This window comes from Euprymna scolopes, chromosome 29 (genome assembly GCF_053919585.1).
Source record: "Euprymna scolopes isolate OS-2025 chromosome 29, ASM5391958v1, whole genome shotgun sequence".
NCBI classification, from domain to species: Eukaryota; Metazoa; Mollusca; class Cephalopoda; order Sepiida; family Sepiolidae; genus Euprymna; species Euprymna scolopes.
Window position 1 is genome coordinate 51,852,161 of NC_136510.1, and position 18,362 is coordinate 51,870,522.

The 18,362-nt window shown below is 32.2% G+C and overlaps 1 protein-coding gene across 8 annotated transcripts in view; it reads right to left on the bottom strand.

The window, feature by feature from the left end:
• The window catches only part of LOC145252651 (cleavage and polyadenylation specificity factor subunit 5-like), a 506,089-nt gene that overhangs the window by 152,877 nt on the left and 334,850 nt on the right, over nt 1-18,362 (bottom strand). For 4 of the 8 annotated variants that reach the window (XR_013863643.1, XR_013863642.1, XM_080112399.1 and 1 more), the window contains one exon: nt 10,024-10,395. The exons of the other annotated variants lie outside the window; for them this stretch is intronic. Coding sequence is in view for 2 of the 4 variants with exons in the window: in XM_080112399.1 (XP_079968525.1) it covers nt 10,374-10,395 (22 nt within the window). In the remaining 2 variants the exon portion in view is untranslated. Of the gene's footprint in view, nt 1-10,023; nt 10,396-18,362 lie in introns of those variants that run through there. 8 annotated transcript variants of the gene reach the window in all.

An 18,362-nucleotide genomic window follows, 5' to 3' on the forward strand; every position in this document is an offset into this window, starting at 1 on the left:
CTGCAACAGTTTATCAAAGAGGATAAATCCTACACACGATGGTACTGTGCTGGTCGTTGGAGATATAGCAGGAAGAACAGAGTTGGTCGCTCTTCTCTTCTCGGAATAATAGCAGCCCTCTTCCTCTTTTTCATCATAACTATAATAATGCAACAAATAAAAAAAACAATACTAATAGGCTTATGCAATGGCGTCACGCAACAACAGATTACATAAGCTTCCCATCATCTGCCAAAGAGGGAGATCTTTCTATTTTCTTCTGCACGTATCACTTCAACCCATAACGTCATTTTCTAACGCACATTATTTGGATTAGTTGGACTACTGTTCTTATCTTGAGCGTTATTCGCACAATGTTTCGCCCAATGTAATCTCCAATCTTCTTCAGGTGTATCTTGTCGAACTACAGAATTTCAAACGGAATCCTTTATTTTATTCACAAGGCTACCATGCTCTCGTTCCATCAGCCATGAGTGGGTAGAAGTCTTAAGTAGTTTTCAATTGCATTCTAAGTATCGCCTACACTGAAAATTGAACCTTAAACCTTCAGAAGAGTGTCGCTTAGAATTGAATTTCCCTTGACATAACGAAAACTTCAAATAATGCAAATTATCTAAAAGCCAAAAAAAAATTCAGGAACATATCCTGACACGTAGCTCTAATTCTAATCTTTAACTTCTATGGAATTTTCCACTTTTCTGCTTAATCCAACCTTATGAAAAAAAACCGTTTTTAACATTATTTTTATATACCTACATCCAATCTTAACAAAATGTGCTATTCAAAATTGCTATTTCTAGAAAGAAAAGCTTCAGCTGAATATTTTTTGTAGTTGTAACACAACCACTTTTTGGAAAAGTAGCAAAACTATTTCAAATTTCTGTACATGGGAAGTGAATAATGAATGAATGAAGTGCATAACAAATTTGAACATAGACAAAACAAAGGAGCAAACATTTTTAAAGTATCTGCAAAGGAAATTGTGACATTTATTGAAGACGTGAACAAGTGAATTGTGGAATTTAAGCAGAGAAAGAACAATGTAGAAGATAAGCCTTGGTCAGATTTTCCAAACCATGGAAGAATAAGTTCATGACGTTCGCTGTTTCATGGTTTTCGACAACAGCTATCTGCTGGACAGTAAGACAGTAAAGTCCATAGGAACTAACTTTAAAAAAAAAAAAAATGGGGAAGGGGGAGTAAATTAATGAGTCACCTATATTATCAAAGTTAAGAGCCGCTCAAGGATAAGGATTAATAAAATGGATATATCGTCAGTTAAATTATGAAGAATGTTATGAGAGGATTGAAACTGATATGAAATGAATAAAATTTGATTAAGCAGATGGTTTATAACAAGCATTTGTTGACATAGGATTTGAAGATGACCATGTTATAGCTCGCAGGGAAACAATCCTATAGTAACAGGTTTTACAGATAATAAATTCTATTCAAGAAATTGTTTGATGCTAGTCACATAAAGGACAATAATAAAGTTTTTTGTAATTGTGATAGAAAATGAAATCTTTCTGTAAATGTCGTGCAAGGATAAATCAGAGATTGAAGCTCAGCCAACACCACATTAACTGAGTACTTTGGTGTGAGCAATATTTCTACTTGATGGCTTTTAAGACTTTAGATACTACAGAGTGGAAAGATAAAATTGTCGCCCTAGAAAATATGACTTGATTCTATTTCCATTAGATGAAAACCGGTTTTCTTTTTTGTTGCAGACGATCTACTAGTTGGCCAGTTAAGTACAAATCCCAAGACCAATAGGATCCTTCTATCATGTTCATGAGCAGAATCGAAGATGCACCGCTGTACGGCTCATGTTCTCTACCAATCCAAGTTATGACAACAGGATCATTGCCAGCACCCTCAAAATGCAAATCCTGATGGTTCAATGCTTGAGGGCACAGCTCAATAAAGTTTCCAGCAACAGTTATAGTCTTTGGTGTAGTTTCAAGTGAGAGTCACCTCACATCTTCGAAGTCAGTTTGAAAGTTAACACCAAAGTCTACCTGGATGTGCTGAAGAGTGTGGTGATCTCATGCAATTGGGTGGCTGCTGGCAGGCTTGGCTTCAGAAGTGCTACAACTTTGTATCTTCTCTCACTACACCTCCTCCCCCCCAACCTGAATCTGCTGGATTACTTCGTTTGCTTATATGCCGAGAACATGACTTCCCACAACACCAAAGCCAGCTTGATCGTCACCTTCTGCCGAGTATAAACAGAGCTTCTACTGGCCCTTGTGGAAAAAGCATGCTCCCAGTTCTGGCCCTGTATCGAAGCGGTGATTGAGGCTGAAGGTGGCTACATTGAATAGATATCAGCTCTACTACATAATCAAGTTACCTGAATTGATATTTTCAATAAAAGTTTTAAAATAAAGCTGTAATGTTTTCTTTACGACGAAAAATTTATCGTTCCACTCTATAGAGAACAGGTTGGTCCTAAGATTTTCCACTGCAGATAATTAACATAACATGAAACATGGTCGAATTGAATTATCAATTTTGCATTTTTATGTAAAACTTCGGTCCAAATGATATCTACTTAATATGATATTAAATTTAAATGTAAAAACAAGCAAGCAGTTATTTTTTTTTTAAGATTGAAATAAGAAGAAAAGTAACATCTAATGTGTTAATCTCCACTTAACGCGATCACTTAGTTCGAATGAAGGCTGGTTCACAAACCTTTGTGCAGAGTTGTCTGCCCATCTCATTTGCCTTTCTTAGTTACTGATGATTTCTTATACAAAGGCAAATTTCATGATGGCGGTGTTGTTGTTGGCCTACAGCACATGTCCAAAACATCTGAGCCCATTCATTTATCTGTTCTCAATCAATCCAATGTCAGCTATCCCCATCATAGATAGAGCAGTAATTCCAGACATCAAGCAGAACATTTTGATTTCTATAACAGTGAATCTTTATTTCACCTTCTCGTCAGTAAGTACTTAGAACTGTACAAAGCAACGGACCTCACAAGTTAGTCACTTATTTTATATTCATAGACTCTGCTGGTGGTAGATATTTCTTTTCTACAAAATAAATCTGTATAACATTAAAAATGTGCTTACAAATTTTTCTTGCTTCTTATTTGTTTCTGTTGATTATTTTTAAACTGTTTCAACAGTTTCCTCATTAATTTGATTGAAAAAAGCTGATTCATGAAAAAAAAAATGTTGATACCATAAAATGTCTAAAAGTTCTCTTGCGTTATACTTCAGGAAACAACCAGATCTATCATGGTGGAAGCCTTAAATACAAGAGGTAGGATTGCTGGGACGATTTTCAAAAACTGATGTAGTGTCCATGTCACCTATGATCTGATTTTTGGTCAGGTGATGATATGCATGATAGTATGCAATGTTTTTACCTTTAGTAAATTATTGCTTACCAAAATGCTAGTCTTTCACTGTATTTGGATATTATTATTTAACTTTCATTTTGTCTCATGCTAAGCTTTGGCATTTTGTGAATGACTTGCCACTTCCTGTCATTTGTGCCACCCACTAGGATCAGGTCATCATTAATTGATTCCCATCATGTCATAAGAAGCCTACTTCGTGGCTTTGGGCCATCAACATAGGACACATTTTTAAGGGTTTTGTAGAACTAGCAATGAGTGGCATGGTCATACCAATTGAGGCATTGAGATATAATTTCTCATAGAAACCTTTATAGTGAGACTGGTAATTTCCTTCATCCGATATGCTGCAGCCAGAATCATTTTGTTTTGACATTTTGTCATCGATTACGTTTCGCAGCCGTAAAAGTATATGAATGCGTGTTGTATGCTTCCACTCTTACATACAATGTAATTTCTGCACTTGGTAAAAGTGTCAACAGCTGCCTAAATACTCTTTTCACTGGAGATATATATATTATAGTCATAATTATAAAAAAAAAATCTAAATAAAAACAAAAAATATATTTTTTCAATTGATTTCTTTTTTTTTTTAGGTTACTACTCAAAGTTTTGATATAAAATTCAAGTACATATGTGTTACTGTCTGGCCATTATTTGGCAATGTTAATGTGATGTGCAATGTTAATGTGATGTGCAATGTTACTTTCAAGCTAAAGGCATTGAGAAATACTTGGGTTGTTGGTGATGATTTAAACCTGATAAACTGCAGTGAAACTATTTACAAGCTGTATTTTACGATTCTCACAATCATAAAATATGTTTGCTGAAACAAAACTGTAAAGGAGGCTACTTCAGTTACTTCGAAACTATACATGGTAGTACAAAAATACAGTCGAATAGTGTATATATAATACTATTTCTACTATTATATAACAGGAACTTTGTGTTTTGATTCATTCTCTATGGACTCAAAGACGGACAATTTTTATGAAATTTCCCGCAAAAGTACTTCATATGCCTGGCAGCGTTCTTAGATAGGGTCTCTATTGACTATTGGATAGTTTTCAATAAGTATCGATAATCGAAATAATCCGATGAAAGAAGAAACAGGCTATTTTGACTAAATTTAACACCTTACACAGCCTAACATCACAAGTGCATTTGAGATATTTTATTATCACACAAACAGAAAGGCCTGACATAAAATCAACAGGTGGTTCTTTGATAAGACGGGTGCATTCAATGAATGTTTTGCTTAGAGAACAATTAAAGCATGATACTTGACTTTTGCATTTTAAACTTTAATTTAAGCCAATGTATATAAAAAATAATTTTATAAACATTAAGTTCTCTACAGTGCAATGTAGACTACAATGTATTGCTGACTAAGTCACTGTGAGGAAGCTTGTGAAGCTTCCTCCCAGTGTACTGCGATGGTTCCCGAACTAGAACAGGCAATCAATCGATTTGATTGAAAAATAGTCAATTTCACAGATTTCAAAGACAAAAATATGGGAGTGTGAAACATTTGTTGATCATCATTCAATCCTGGGCAACAGCAGGTCTCCTTGCTAGTCTTATATATATGCTAGCAGGCTGCCCGGTCATAAAATACACTTAAATATATTATATTGGGCCCAATATTCAGTAATAATTAAAAAATAAATAAAAAAAAGACTTGTGCGCCACAACTGAGAATCAAAACTAAACGTTTAGCTTACGATTTAGTTTTTTTTCTTTGACATTAATGCCGGAGCTATGAAAACATGTTTGTTGCAAGGATAAAAATATTAACACAAACCAATAGCTATTACAATATGCATGCATATTCATAATGCCGTCATTCGATCTTCACCTGGCAAATTTCATTTTTTTCATTTTCACACTTTTGCACCAATTTTCCCTTGCTAAAACCCAAATACAAAGTTATACATGGGTTTGAATACCCTATATATTAAATTTCATGTCTGTAGACCAAAATCTGACAGGAGTTTGATAGGCAAAATGTTTTAAACAAATATATATACACATACATAAATATATATAAAAAAGGTTTGTTTACTATAATTTTATAACGCAAATATTACACAAGTATAAATCATGAATTTACACAAAGATGATCATCCCGTAAGAAAACCGAAAAAACTAATAGGGAATTTAAAATCAATGTATGAAAAATATGAAATAGCTAGATCTTTTGCAGATTAATGCAATTCTACGACCCATATAACAAAGTTGCATTTTCTTTTTAAATAAATAGAAAAAAAAAAAGGTGTTTAATATGAATATCAATACACAAAAACAACTCAAATACATATAAGTGACCTTGTCTGTCTGTATCAGGAATATTCTCTACCAAACTTTGTTAATTTCTGGTTTACAGAGTTGAAACTTGCTATATAGAGGATTTGAACCTGTGGAACAAATAGGATTTAATTTTTTACGAGAAAAAGTAGCTGCTAAAAGGTCAAAATTGAAAGAAATTGCAACTTAGCGGGTATAAGTTGACTAAACATGTTACTTCTAAGCATGGTATAAGTTGACCAAACATGTTACTTCTAAGCATGGTATAAGTTGACCAAACATGCTACTTCTAAGCATGGTATAAGTTGACTAAACATGCTACTTCTAAGCATGGTATAAGTTGACCAAACATGCTACTTCTAAGCATGGTATAAGTTGACCAAACATGTTACTTCTAAGCATGGTATAAGTTGACTAAACATGCTGCTTCTAAGCATGTGCAAATATACATTTATAGATTAAATGTTACTTTTTAAGTTTTTATATACTTATGGACGTGGCTCAGGTGGTAACGAATAAGGCTGAAAAGTTATGTTTTGTGTTTTGCTTCTAGTAGATATCACCCAAGTCATATTTTGCTTTATTTTTAACTTTTGAAATCACAACTATCTATTGAGTACAATCTTATAAGCAATATGAAATCTGCATAAATTAGAACATATTTAAGCATATTTTACAACCGGCAACTCTGAGTGGCCTGCTAGTATAATATAGTCTATGCTTGGTACGTGAGAGTGATTCAGATCAAATTGATCTAGTTGGGTGCTCTGCAGAAATAGAATTTTTAAGACAAAAAAAAAAGTGTAAGCATTGAGATTTTTTTTTTTTTTTTTTTGTTTTTTTTACATATCTATTTGGTTTCTCAATTTTTAAGTCTATTTTTTTCTAATTGATTCTTAATCTCCCTAGCACCATCACCACAGCTGATCTTGCATTCCACACATCCAATCAAGTGATGAACAAATCTCACACAAGTTGAAAAATAAAACATTGTTGTCACTTTCTTAAACAGAACATTTAAGATATTCAATATTTTAATACTAGCAAATACATGTTCCTTTAGGTGGATTTTTGCTTGCATGGGATGATGGTATCAGGACAAACATATACTACACACCCTCCACACCCAAAAAGGATGGAGATAACACCTGAAAGGATGATCTCATCAGAACAGAACAGATACTTCACTATCCCCTTCCCCAATGAAAATAATGCCTGGGAAGAGGGTATCATTACAATAAAACAAATACTATACCCTCTTAAATTGAGCATTAGTAAACTGAATTGAGCATTAAAATGAACATTAATGAAAAAAATAGGTTTGAGGATATAAAAATCTCCATCTATAATATAAATCTTACCTGTCTGTTTAAATGTATGTATGTATGTCTGCCTAAAACATTTGACAGATTTTCACAAGATTGGTATAGTTTTGAAGCTTGACTCTTCGGACAACAAATATTAAAAAATTGGCATTAATTCCTTCACCCTCAACTGGGCACTTTTCTACAGGGAAGGGTCACTTTTTTCGCCAATATTTTGAAAATCATCCCCTCTTTTTGATTGACTAGTCTTAATTTAAAATATTCGTCACTTCCGATTTGGCGATGGATGCAACAGCAAAGATGTCATGTTTTTTTTTTCTTTCACACATTCTTTCCCTCTTTCGCAGCACAGGTTCAAGCCTGCCTGCTTACTATTATTTTTTTATTATTTTTTTTGCTCAACACGCACCTCCAAAAACCCGGGCAACGCCTAGCACCCAGACAAGTTATGATAGATTATAAATTTAATGAGATAATTTACATTGTTACTTAATGATTGAAGATTTGGAAACTACTATACAAATTTATATAAAAGTGGAAATAAATATTAAGAGAAATATTTTTCTTTTTGATATTACCAATAGTATACAAATACTTGTTTGAATTTTTTTTTTAATGAGTAACTACTTATCACCATTCAAGGATAACAGTTAAGGAGATTGATTGACAGTTGAATGATGATGAATACTAGGAGAGAATTCAAAATCTTGATATGACATCCACTAAAAACAACAGCAAACCCAGAAAACAACAATTCTTTCCCCTTTTGACAGAAACATAGGAGAAACAAAAATTACAATGCAAACCCAAGATTCATTTTCTATTCTTCATAATTGAAATTAATTATAGAAATGCCCCCCACCCCAAGCTACTTTTAGATCTTTCCAGAACATCCATTTTCAAATGGATATTTATTCTCTGCTAACTCTAATACCAAGCTCATAATGCATTTTTGGACATTTAATAGGTGCAAGATCGGTAAAAACAAAGTATAAAATGCTGCATTGGGGTTGGGGTGGGGGTTTGAAAATAAAATTTACATGAATGAAGTTAAGTGTTGAGAAAAGCAGACTAAAAAGGTGTATATAATCTAAGACTTCTAGTATTCCCAAAATATCTCTTTACAATCCGACTCTGAATCTAAAAAAAAAAAAAGTGTTAGTTTTGTGGCATTAAGAAAAATTGCATAATACTATTGGATTCTTCGTAAAATTTTATTAAAAGTTGGGGCTAATTTGGGTATAAAACTTTGTTTTCAATTGAATTTCCAGTCATCATATTGATTGTACACCTATATTATTATCAGGCTGACAAGAAAGTTCTTGAAGTTTTTAACTTTTAAATTCAGATGATCATATCTTGATTCACACAAAAATTTATGAATTGAAATATGTACCATCAGATCAACACACTTTTGCCAATGCAAAACAAATGTATTTATTCCAGTAACGTAAAAATCCTGTCTTCTGGTGGTGATGAAGTTGCTGAAAGCGTTTTTGATATCAATTAGGTTTTTGAAACATTTCTCAGGCAGAAAGTTGTCAAAATGCTTGAAAAAGTGGTAGTCGGTAGGTGAGAGGTCTTGAGAGTATGGCGAATGAGGCAGAGTTTTGTAGCCCAATTCGTTTAACTTCTGCAGGGTCGGTTTAGCAACATGCGGTCGGGCATTGTCATGGAGGAGAACTGGGCCTTTTCTATTGACTAATGCTGGGTGTTGTTCTGGAAATTTTCGATTCATTTCATCCATGTGTTGACAGTATTTCACTGCTGTCATGGTTTCGCCTGCATTCAAAAAAACTAATGCATGAGACCGGTCACAGACCACCAAACAGTCAGCATGACCTTATTTTGATGCAACTCTGGCTTCATGAAGTATCATGGAATTTCTTCGGCGTCAAACCACCAAGCTGAGACTCGTCAGTTGTTGTAGAACCCATTTTTCAAAGCAAGTAACTATCTGGTCGAGAAACAGGTTGTTCTTGTGTAAAGAAGCGAATATGACACTTCATAACAGCGTTTCTTTTGGTTGTCATTCAATTCATGAGGCACACATTTATCAAGTTTTTTGCCTTTCAATCTCTCAAGTTGTTGGAAATTGTCATACAAGTTACGTCTACTTCAGAAGCAAGTTCTCGAACAGTTGTGCATGAATTGGCTTTAACTAAGGCTCTTCATTAATCGTTCTCAATATCTGATGGTGGACCATCTCATCTTCAAGACTCTTGTTGCCGCCACAAAATTTCTTAAGCCACCAATGTGTCGTGCATTCAGTAGTGGTTCCTGGGCCACACACTTTGTTGATATCGCTGGCTGTTTCAGCAGCTTTTTCAGCCTAGCTTGAATTGAAATGAAAAAATTGTGCAAATCTTTTTTTTTTTCCTATCCTTGTATTCAACGTTCTGAAAAGACATGTTTTAAAACGATTCTAATTTAAATGATTAGACAGAGCGAAAAACGCTCTTTAAAATGATATATGAAATAAAGGTATTATAATGAAAACTTATTTGAAAATCAAAATTAAAAATTCTGCAATTTTATCTTCAAGCTAATTTATCCCTCAATGTTTTTATCATTAGACAGAAAAATTGGAGAAAAATTCCATATTATTTGGTTCATCAGTAAATATGTCAGATTCACATAAATATATATTGAGGATATTTTAGTTATTCATTGGATCAAGAATTTTATATTTTGGAATTTTTGAAAAGTGAATTGATAATTTAGACTACTATTCTGATCTTAATTGTGAAGATGATGTAATTTCTGATTTTCTTCTGATGCAACTTTTCAAACTTTGGAACCTTTAAGTAGAACTCTAGAATCTGCATAGAATTTCAAGCTGAACTAAAAATAACATTAAATAGCATGTCATACAATCAAGACTGATAGAATAATGACAATCTACCCTCATGCATTCCAAATTTAAAATTTTATAAATTGTAAAATCAACTCAGATAAAATCCAAGATAAAACAAAAATTAAAGACAAAAGAAAAATTAAATAAGACAAAAGAAAAATTAATATGTATTTTTATTTTTGATACAAGTAAAAGAGACTGAATATTTTTTTTTTTCAAATAACACCTGGAATCGTTAAAAAAATGTGTAACAAAACCAAAATGTTTATAAGAAAAAAAGTCTTGTTTGGAAAAGCGTAGAAATGAAATGGTGAGATTAAAAAAAAAAAGAATGAATGGATGTATGGTTAAAATGGTTCATGGAATGGATGTGCCAGAGATGCTGCAATCATTGCCCGTTATTCCTTCATCTTTCATTTGGAGGAGAAAGCCAACTAGAAGACCGAAAATGAGATCTGATGATGAAACATGACGGAAAAACAAAGCTTCCGAAATTACAGAATTCTCACTTGTAAATGAAATTAAACCTGAAAGAATAAAAAAATAAAAAAGTTAGAATATAAAAACAAAACAAGAAAAAAAGACAAGAAAAAACATTATGAAAATCCAGAAAATAATCTTAACTTTTGTTAAAACTTGATAACTATTTTTCATTCAAATTTCCGTGTAAAGAAAGCTAAATTGAAAATTATCAACACAATTCCAATTTGATTTAAAAGATATTTAAAAAGGAAAGATTTTTATATATAAAATTGGTAAGTTAGGAGCATATCCTACTTTCCATAAATTTTTTTTTTTTTTTTTTTTTTTTTAAATATTACTTGTATTATACTTTTCTGAATTTTTGAGATGAGAATTGGTTATTCATATTTAGATTCATCGAACCACTGTTCCTATCTTGAGTGTCATTTTTCACGTTTCGGTCAACATCAGACCTTTTTCAGGTGTATCTTGTTGAACTCTGGAATATTTCTGTCGAACTTGGGAATTTGGACGGAATTTCGAACAGAACCCTTTATTTACTTCAATGGGGTAACATGCGCTATCCAATCATGGCTGACAGAATGAGAGCATGCTACCCCTGTGAAGTAAATAAAAGGTTTCATTTAAAATTCCATCTTGATTCACAAGTTCGACAGAAACATTACCAAGTTCGGCAAGATACACCTGAAGAAGGTCGGAGGTTATAACGACTGAAACATTGTGAAAATGACACTAAATGAGAAAAGTAGTTTGATGAATCCAAATATGGATTGTATTATACTATTGAACTATTCATTCTTATTTTCACAACATTTTAGCTGATGTAACGTTTATTATTCTTTGCAAACTCTGAAACCAAATTTCAAAGCAATGTTGTTTTTTTTATGCATTGAGCATAGTATGAAATGCCCATCATTATAAAATGTTGGAAGTAAATATCAATGTTGCCAATATTTGGTGCTATATTGTAAACATTAAATTCATACCTATATTAAATTAGAAGATATTGTTGGCACAACCTAGTGCAAGGGTTACCAACCTTTTCTACCACATGCACTATTGACAGAATAGTAATATGCAGGATAGATGGTAAAAAATGAACTTTACTTAGATAATTTGTCACTGAATTCAAACAGCAGTGAATATATTTATCAATTATACATAAAATTAAGTTGGTATTTACATCAGGGATGGCAAAAAATAAATAAAATAAAATTGGAGCTGAATTTCCCAACCTAGTGGGTCACAATCATGTGTGGAGAGAGGGCAGCACAAAAAAATAAAGCAACTATTTTTTTTCATAAAGACTCCAATCAATTTCAACTAAGTCTTAGAAGACATTGAGTGCATATGTGGAAGGAAGGAACAGGAAATTATTCTATGATCAAATAAATGTCATCGAATTCCCTTACCCCTATCATGAATAATTTGAATGGATTCATGGCAAAATTAACATTTTCAGTCTTTAGAAAAATATCATAAGAGGAAAAACTCAGCTTTTTCTTATAATTAATGCCATGATGTTGAATAATTGTTTTTGTTATTATTTAATATAAATATTTCTCAAAATTTTATTTCCAAGACAGATTTCAAAAATTGAATCTTTTAAACAATTGAATTTGTTAGAGTATTTTGGGAACAAATTTTCAGATTAAATTCAGAGAACATTAAAATGGAATTGGATGAATTGAGGAATAATGGTAAAAAAAAAAAGAGGACATTTTGTATGAAATCTTGAACAGTATTTAATCTCTATATTTGGGATTCTATTACTGATGTAAAAGTTTGCCCCCCCCCCAAAAAAAAAACTTCATTTTACTTTTAATAATAAAATATTAAAGTATGTAAGTTCAGTGTCAATGCTTCATAAAAACTTTATCTTCACTTTAACGGACTGGGGTGAAGGATATGAGTAGAGATTCAGTTGGAATATCGAAACAACAATTGCTAACCTCACCCACCTATAAAATACTGCAAGTCTGCTCCCTTGGCTCCTACCCAAGATAGCTGCCCCGCCCCTTCTTCCAATCAATTTTGTGATAACTCTTAAATGCAAGTGGGGTGCTGTAACATTCGAGAATGGCTGCACAGGAGAGATGCTGATGATGTTGGCCGGACAATTCATAGTGAAAAAGCAGGGCAGCCACCGGGCAAGACACGCACTAGAACCACATTGGACAAGGGAGGGTGGAAGAGAAATGTCAACGTGCAGCCTGGTGACAGTTGCTGGCCAAAAAGTGGAAGAACTGAAGCAAAAACCAAAATCAGTTGCTGCAGAAGAACAAGTTGTGTGTGTGTGTGTGTGTGTGTGTGTGTGTGTGTGTGTGTGTGTGTGTGTGTGTGTGTGTGTGGAGGAAGGGGAAAAGAATGACTGACTCATCACCAATGCTTTGCCTGCCTGGGTTCCCAAACCCTAACCATCATTTTTCTTTTTTAAGCACCATACCATTATTATCAACAAGATGGCCGACAATGAAAGGAAAGTTGGGTAGAGAACAAGAGAGAGATGGGGGGAGTAGAAACTGTATATAATGTTACTAACAATACAAATGAGTTTCTGTTATAAAGAATTAAGAAACTTGAATAAACTCGTGAATTGCAAAGAAGGGTGTGCGCATATATTCAATGTCCCTCCTATTAAGGCTACAATTAAAATAATATCTTGTATGCACAACGGCCCAATGTTGTCTCAGCGTACTTACACCTAGGTGTTTACCATCAACTGCAAATCAGACCCCCACCCCCACCGCCTCTACTTCCAGATTCTCTGAACATCTATTTTGAAAACGTTATTCAAATAAGCTTTTTCCTAAGCATAAGGTGTGGATTTCAAAGATTAAGAATAGGCACAACAGGAATTAATTGATAATTTTTTTTTTTTTTAACAATATATAGAACTTATCTATGGATACGCACTTCTTACTAAACAGTAATCAGCATGGCTTGACTTCGGCAAGAATCGAATACACAACTACATTGTTGTTTTATCACTGGACAGTTTTTATCACTTTAAATATTAATTTTATTGTTGTTTTAGTGATAGTAGCAATATTCAAATTCACTTACCTAAGTGGTAGAGTTTTTTTCTCTCACACACATTTTGAAGAGACATTTATATATTTTAGAAATTTTTATGTGCATAAGTTATCCATGGATGCATCTTATCAAAAGACGCACCCATGGATAACATACATATACTCATAAACTAATAAACCGATCATGATAAATTTTGGAATACATACATACATATATATATATATATATACATACATACACACATCCTAAAAAAACAGTGGCATGAGTACATTTTTTTTTAATATTAATATCTAGTTGATGCATATATATATATATATATATATATATATATATATTTTAATTTATATTTTTATGAACCGATCATTGTGAATTATAGAATATATATTATTGGCAACTAATATTGGCGCATCATTACTTTTTTTTTATCATTTAGAAAGTATGCTCACCTAAACTCATACCCACACTTAAAAAATAAAAGTTAAATTAGATACCAAAAATTTAATAAAGAACTGCTCTGCATCAAATTTGGACTATTATTAATACATTTTTAAAATGAACGGTAGGTGCATTTAAGCATCGACATGTATATGCTTGGTAAAATACTAAACTATAGAACTTTTCATTATGAATTGTATAGCAACTGGGTGAGCACTGTGGGCATATGAACTTATCCGTTTGGTCACCCACTAAAACCATACTAGACACCCCCACCCCACAAAGGAGAAAAATATTTTTTAAATACTATATTTATTGCTTAGCATCTGGACGCCCAGCGTCGCTCGATCGTACAATACGCTTAAACATGATATTTTAATTTATGCAGATTGTGTATGTATTATTATAGAATCAATCAAATATTATATATTACGAGTAATAATTTGCCTGGTGGACTAATTCACAAATAAAAAATGATGATAATATCGCTCATCAAATTCTGTCTGTGTTTGTTTACAATATCACGTAATCTGATATTTGGCCTTGACAATCTTAAAAATACTCTGTCTTCTCTTATAGATAAAAAGAAAAAAAAAAATTTTTATAGGGTATTATTTCACATTACACTGGTGTAATGTAAAATATTATCCTGTAAAAATTCTTTTTTATAAGAGAAGAAAGACTATTTTTAAGATCAGATTTTTTTCAATTTTCAATACTTACTTTCAGTACAAAACATATCTAAGAACTCTGCCAGAAATATAAATTAGCTTTGTGTGAAATTTGAAAAAGATGGGCGTAGACGTTTCTGAACCTATGAGGAAGAAACTCACACGAAGTGACTTTTATATAATAATAGAGATACCCATCCTACGAAGAGTATTTTACTAATGTGTGTGTGTGTGTAACATTATATATAGGCAGCATTTTGATTTTTTTTTTTTTGAAAAATTAAAAAAAAAAAAAAAAGAATCATAAAGCAAAGTGTCTCTGTTGCATTTAATAATAATAATAATAATAATAATAATAATAATAATAATAAATAATAATAATGTATAAATCAACTCATAGGTTTATATAAGATTTTTTTATTAAGTGAAAATTATGGTCTGTACTAGTGAAGTACAGACCATAATTTTCACTTAAAAAAATCTTGTATAAAGAATAAATTTCTCAGGTTATCAATAGTGTGGTACAAAATCTATGCAAACAAAAACATTGTAAGTTATACTGTTAGTAGCGAGTTTGTTGGTGCAATGGATAAGATACTTGACTGCTGAACACATTTGGATTGGACTAAACAATAATTAGATAAGTAGCATGTTTGTTAGTACTGTTGGCAGTGACCTAACACATTTGGTTTTTGAATTTTAGCATAGAGGACTTTTCACATATACAAATTTTAAACTCTTTGAGGAAGCTACAAAGATTTATCATTAACTTGCAAAATTCATAACATCCAAATATTCCATAGTATATCAAGATAGAGTTTTAACTATGGAAATACAATAGTTTTTAAATATCTAATGCATTTTTCTTAGCAGAAACGAACGACACAAGTAAGAACATTTTTAATAAAATAGGTTATGAAAGAAAAATAATCTGAAGCAAAAAAATAATATTTGATATCCAAAACGTTTTTGGATTTGTAAGGGAGAGCATGTCTGATCAACATTACTGAGGAACCATAAGAAAAAACAAGTGGAGTATGTATGGTCCCCCATGAGTGCACAGTGAACGAGGCATAAAAAAAAAATGAATAAATTCGGCATTTGCAAATCCTTGTAAAAATGAATAAACTATACAGTTTTAGGCCTTAACATATGTAAATTTGAGTTCTGCATCATGCAAAAAAAAAAAAAGAAATGACTAAGTCCATAATTTGCCCCCACCTCCACCTCATTTAGCCCCAAAAGTCCCCAAATTTAAATTGAGCTCAGCACCATGAAAAACTGACATACACAAAAAATTTTGGACAAATATGATAAAATAGTCCCAAAAATGGAATGTTTTTATTAACCCCTGGGGCACATCCAAGAGTTATTGTGAAGTATAGACAAACAAAATTATATAAAAATCAGTTAGGTACAACTTTTCAGAAAGTTTTATAAAAATTCAAAGCGTCAAATTTTTTTAAATAAGCACAAAAATGTCAATTTTAGCCATTTTAACTCGAAAGGTATCCCTAGGGGATCAACCAGAGTTTTCCCCGGAAAGGTGTAGTTATTGAGTAAAGTGCGGACAGATGAATAGATAAGGGTGAATTTACAGGCCCATCCTCCTTTTGCGAGGGGGGGGGGCACAAACTTGTTTTTAAATCCCCAAAACAGTTTTCATTATAAACTGATGATGATCTCGACAAAAATAGGAAGACTAGAGTAAATTCTTGGGAGCTGATATAGTGATTACAAGCAAGGGAATTTTCCAATGAAAAACTTAAGACAAAAAAAAAAAAAAAAAAAAAATACATATAATTTTAAAGGTTGAAAAACTAAGACTATACCTATCTATATTTTCCATTTTGAATTTCATTTTCCAAATAAAGAGTGCACACAATAGTATCAAAGTTGTTTACAACAATTTTCAGATGTTTATTTTTAACGTGTATGTGTGCCTGGCGTTGCCCGGGTGTTTGGAGGTGTGTGTTAAGCAAAAAAAAAAAAAGGTGGTAGTAGGCAGGCTCGAACCCGCACTGCGAAGGAGGAAAAGAATGTGAAAAAGAAAAAAGTGATGTCTTTGCTGTTGCATCTATTGTCAAACCGGAAGTTACATAGGTTTAAATTATGGCTAGTCGATCAAAAAGAGGAGATGACTTTAAAAAATATCGGCAAAAAAAAGCAACCCCTCCCGGTAGAAAAGTTCTCAGTTGAGGGTGAAGGAATTAATGTTTTTAGCTAATTTTTCGATATTTGTCATCCGAAGATTCCAGCTTCAAAACGATATTGACCTTGTGAAAATACGTCGTCTCTGTTGAAAGGTTTAAGCAAACACACATACATTTATACATTTAAACAGGCAGGTAAGCTTCACATAAATTATACAAAATAAAAAAATTGTTTGAAACAGCATCCTTTATCAGAATGAGATTACATACACATATCTATGTTGTCAAACTTTCCTTTAGGTGGAAAACACTTTCATTAAACCATAGTAAATGTAAATCGAATCAAATTTATGTTATGTAATTTATATAAAAAATAAAATTAGTTGCAAATAGTTTTATTCATATATGATTATTTGGTTGAAATTATTTCACAGCATTTTTATCGCTCTGAATATTATTTGATCAAAAACAGTTTAATGAGAGGAGAAATTCATAGCGTAATGAATACTGATTAGGGGTGTACTGATTAATCAGCAGGTAATCGGCTGATTTACCGATTAATCGGCTAATTACTTTTCTCTTTCCTATTAAATTTGAACCATTTCATCACTGCCATATAACTCATCTCATAGGTTTGACACCTTTACATAATAACTGCTAATTTAACTTAAGATTAACTACTATGGTTTTTTGCTTCATAAAATAAATTACAAAATACAAAGTAAATTTCCCAATTCTTAAATGAATATAATTAAAAAATTAGATAAGAAAAAAATAAATTACAAACCAACTACAAAGTACACATTGTAATTCTTTAAGTAAATAACTATAAGCTGAAATTATGCATTATAAGCTGAAATTATGCACACTTGCTGCCTGCCTCCTCAGAATTTAGAATTGAACACTTAAGTTGTAATGTAGAAACATGTTTCTCCATTCTCAGGACACAGCCTGTTCCTCATAGGTTCATACACATTACCAGCTTTTCTAAAGAGCTTCTCACTCTCCACAGATGAAGATGGTGTGCTTAAATATTTTGAAGCTAGTTTTCTCAGCAGTAGTAAGCTCTCCTGTGTTTTCTTCCACCACTGAAATGGATCATCACTTCTTGCAAGCAGTTGTAAGGCTACATAAGGATCAAGATCTTTTGTGCACTTAACCATAAGGGATTTACCCCTTTTGAATTTAGATTGTGATTCTTGTATTTCTGTTGTAGTTGCAGTCTCCAGGTTTTACTCAGTTTCTACCTGCTCTGTTTTTATTTTGTTACTATAGGCTTATTTGAAGATAATTCATTAAACAGGCTTCAAAGAGATAGTTTTAGTTTCATTTTAATATTTTTGATCCTCAACAGAGCTTAAAGTGTATCTTGCTGATTCTGCTTCATTATCATCAATAGAAAATAAAAGATGTAGAATCAAATTCTTAATGTTTTCCATGTCATTCTTTGGAAATTTAAATTTGAATCTTGGATTTAGGAAAGTAGACACACAAGTTTTGTTTTCGTTTAGATAGGATCAAAATCTTTGCATTGATTCATTGAATTGTTCAACAGTGGTAAAAATTCCACTAAAGTTAGAAATATCAGAATTAGATTGGACAGATTTTTGAAACAAATATCAAAACTCTCAAGGTAGGAATCCTATTATTAACAGGATACATTACAAGAGCTTTTTGTTTTAAATTTCTTTTTAGCATATATGTTGGATTCCACCA